The 3,576-nt window shown below is 48.8% G+C and overlaps 1 protein-coding gene across 1 annotated transcript; it reads right to left on the bottom strand.

Annotated features, from left to right (window-relative positions):
• Nucleotides 1-2,031: 2,031 nt before the first annotated feature.
• On the bottom strand, nt 2,032-2,334 carry LOC121991331. The gene has a single exon (XM_042545344.1). It carries the CDS (start codon nt 2,332-2,334, stop codon nt 2,032-2,034), a length of 303 nt encoding a protein of 100 aa, XP_042401278.1.
• Nucleotides 2,335-3,576: the final 1,242 nt, after the last annotated feature.

The following is a 3,576-nucleotide window of genomic DNA, read 5'->3' as shown; positions in this document are numbered from 1 at the left end:
TCGCCTACCTCTTGCTTCCTTGTGCCCTCTGCCTCATCCTCTTGTTCTTGGCTTCCTCTTAATCTTTCCTATGGCCTTTCCTAGCATTGTTTACCCCCTAGAGTTTCTATTTTTGTTGGTGTGGACCTGGATGACCTTCGCTTCACCTATGAAATCTCCGATGACCTGTATATCATCATCCCCAACACACTGCACCAGGCCTCTTCTCCTCCAACAGGCTATGCCACATTCTACAAGGAACAATTCATGGTAGGGCTTCTTTTTCCATTCATCCTCTGTTATCCGACGTAAGCCGTTATTTCAGAATTTCTCTGGGCCAGCTAACTCCCAATTCTATAAGGATTTTGTGCGACTTTGTAGTCTTGTGTGAAGTCTGCGATATATCCTGGTCTGCCCACTTATTTCATTAGTTCTTCACCTCTCGCCAACATAGTGAGGGTTTGTTTCACTTCCAGGCCCGCACACGGACTACCTTCTTCTGTCTCATTCCCTCATTTGAACTTGCTTGGAAGGATAAGTATATTTTCCTCAAGTTTCCTTCTGCTGTGGAGTGGCCTGCTCGATGGCAGCGAACCCTTCCCATAATGTCTTATGTGGGGAACTTCATTAATGACCCCCTCTTCACAGATGCTCTGGCTCAGCTGAGGTGCTGGCAACTAGATTTGACAAGGCTGCTATCTGAGGACGTGTTGTCCTTCTTTAGGCTGAGCTGCATCTCTTCTGCCGAGCTGCTACGTTCTGTGGGTGAGTTTTGCCTGACCTTGAATGACTTCACCGTTATTTGATGTGGTGACTACAACTCTGGTTTCCCCGTGCAGCCAACACCCTGCTCCGCGCATCAGACGTTCAGCCTCTTCCCTTTAGCGAATAGGAAATAATGCGGAGAAGCAGAATCATATTGGATAGGAGACTTCTCCCCCACGCTGCCCCTGCCAGGCTAGGAACAACTATCACTGTTATTCCTCAATCAGTCCCTCAATCAACTCCCTAGTCTACCACTCAAAGAGTTCTGGAACCTTCTGTCAAACAGACCCCACGACCTCCTTCAGGGTCAGCGGACATTCCTCCTATCAGTCCTTTCCGAGCGGCATCCCGGGCGGCCTGGCACGCGTGTCTCGCTATCGATCCCACCAGCAGACCTGCTGATGTGCATAGATTTTATATACTTTTATGCATGATTTGACTCATATTTACATACTTTGAGCATGCTTAATCTATGTATTTTTGTACTTCCAGTCTTCCTTTTAGCATATTTACTCTTTTTGTTCGGAGATCTGCTTTTGTGCATTTTCTGTACACAGGAGTCGAATTCGGTGAAGATTCTGCATTCTTGGATAAAGCTTATGAGCTAAGAAAGTGAGAAAGCACCTGGCCGTGTACCAGACACGACCTTGCATTGGTAGGGAGCTCTAGCCGTGTGGAGTTCAGAGGCCGTGTGACAGCAACAGCAAAGGAAGAAGTCCAGACCGTGTGAACCTCACACGACCGTGTCAAGTTTTGAAGCAAATCAGAGTTCAATCCTTATATGGCCGTGTGGATCTACATGGCCGTGTAAGGTTTCCAGAAATTAAGAAGGCCCTGGCCGTGTGCACCACACGGCCGTGCCAAGTTTCCAGAAGCTGGGGCAGTCCAGGCCGTGTGGATCTACACGGCCGTGCTTGGAGGTTTTGAAGAGAGTTGTCTACGACCGTATACCACACACATCCATGTACAGATGGCAGAGAGGGGAAAGGCTCTGGCCGTGTGAACCTCACACGGCTATGCCTCGGGGCCGTGTGGCGCCCAAAAGCTCCCCTCTATTTAAGGCCTCCTTGGATATTTGAAAGGGGATCTTCTCCCCTTTGGGAGAAAGCAAGATTTGGTGGATTCCTCCCATTCTTGGGAGGATTTTTGGGCGATCTAAAGGGAGATCTTGGCGAATTCGACTCCGGAAGTGAGGATTGGATCCGATGTCAACCTCTTAATAACTTTGTAAGGTCCATCCCATTAAGGTGTTAGCTTGGCTACGTCTCCCACGGGTTTCACTCGCTTCTAGACCAGGTCCCCTTCCCCGAAGAAGCGAGGAACCACCTTCCTATCATAATTTTGCCTCATCCTCTGTCGATAGGCAATTAGCCGGGCTGCCGTTCGCTCGCGAGTCTCGCTAATGAGGTCCAGCTCTGCTAGTCGTTGCTCGGCGTTCTCCTCGTCGTATAGCATTCTCCTAGTGGAAGGCACCCCGACCTCAACGGGTACCACTGCCTCACTGCCGTAGACTAGATGAAAAGGAGTGAGGCTTGTGCTCACCCGAGGCGTTGTGCGGTAGGTCCAGAGAATGCTTTGCAATTCCTCCATCCAATCTCCTCTAACACCATCTAGCTTAACTTTCAATCCCCGGACAATCTCTCGGTTGATGACCTCTGTCTGCCTGTTACTTTATGGGTATGCTACGGAAGTGAACGCCTGAGTAATGTCGAACCCTCGACACCAGGCCTGGATCTTCCGACCTTGAAACTGCCTTCCATTATCTGATACCAGCTTATGGGGTATGCAGAATCTGCATAGAATGTTCCTCCATAAAAATTGAATAACCACTCTCTCGATAATCCTGGCCAGAGCTTCGACTTCCACCCACTTGGAAAAGTAGTCCACGACCACCGGTAAGAATCGCCTTTGATCGGATGCCATAGGGAAGGGTCCGACAATGTCCATGCCCCACTGATCGAAGGGGCAAGAAACTATAGATGTCTTTAGCATTGAGGTGGGCATATGCTGTTGGATCGTGAAACGTCGATAGAGGGGGGGGTGAATATCGATTCGAAAAAATCGCGTTAATAAGAGTTAAGCGCAGCGGAATAATAAAAAACTTAGGCAAACTGAACAAGGTATTTTTTACTTCGTTCGGAGCCTGTGACGACTCCTACTCGAAGGCCCGTACTCCTTGAGTACTTTCGTTGGGCAATTCACTAGCAATTCGAAATACTATTACAAATTAAGATACAGAAATGCTAATGGAAATAAAGTGATACCGACAAGAAAGTTAACCAAAGAAGAAGGAGCACTTTGTCGGAGCTTTGTTAGCGTCGCAGGAGCGTAGAGCAGCAGAGCAAGCAGTCGAAGAGTTCTCAGTTGTTATTGAAGCTCCACCCCTGGGGCTTCTTTTATATGCTGCTCCGGGCGCCTGGATCCCTTCAGGCGCCCTGGTGCGACGTGGCGAGTCTAATCAGCGAACTCCATGTGGCGACGACTCGGCTGGATAAAATTCACCTCAGGCGCGGATCCCTTAAGGCGCCCGTATTTCCGAAACTTCCTTTCTGCAAGCGAGTTAGTCGAGACAAATATATATTAAAAGCAGTTGTTAGCACAACTAAAGTAATATGATTTAACAAGAAAAGAGTATGACTTAGATTCCGTCTTTCCGAGACCGGAATCTAGTCACGATCTCGACTTAGATATCCGAAATAGATCTAAGCCGGATCGACGCCTAATGTTCCTTTCCTGGGAGCGTCCTCGCAGTCACTCCCTCCGGTGACTTACCTCACTTACCTGCAGACGTCCGGTCGACCTGTCTGGACTTCGTGCTGACTATCCGGTCAG

The sequence above is a fragment of the Zingiber officinale genome, chromosome 6B (assembly GCF_018446385.1).
Source record: "Zingiber officinale cultivar Zhangliang chromosome 6B, Zo_v1.1, whole genome shotgun sequence".
NCBI classification, from domain to species: domain Eukaryota; kingdom Viridiplantae; phylum Streptophyta; class Magnoliopsida; order Zingiberales; family Zingiberaceae; genus Zingiber; species Zingiber officinale.
The sequence above is the reverse complement of the archived record's forward strand: the minus strand, read 5'-3'. Positions and strand labels throughout refer to the sequence as shown.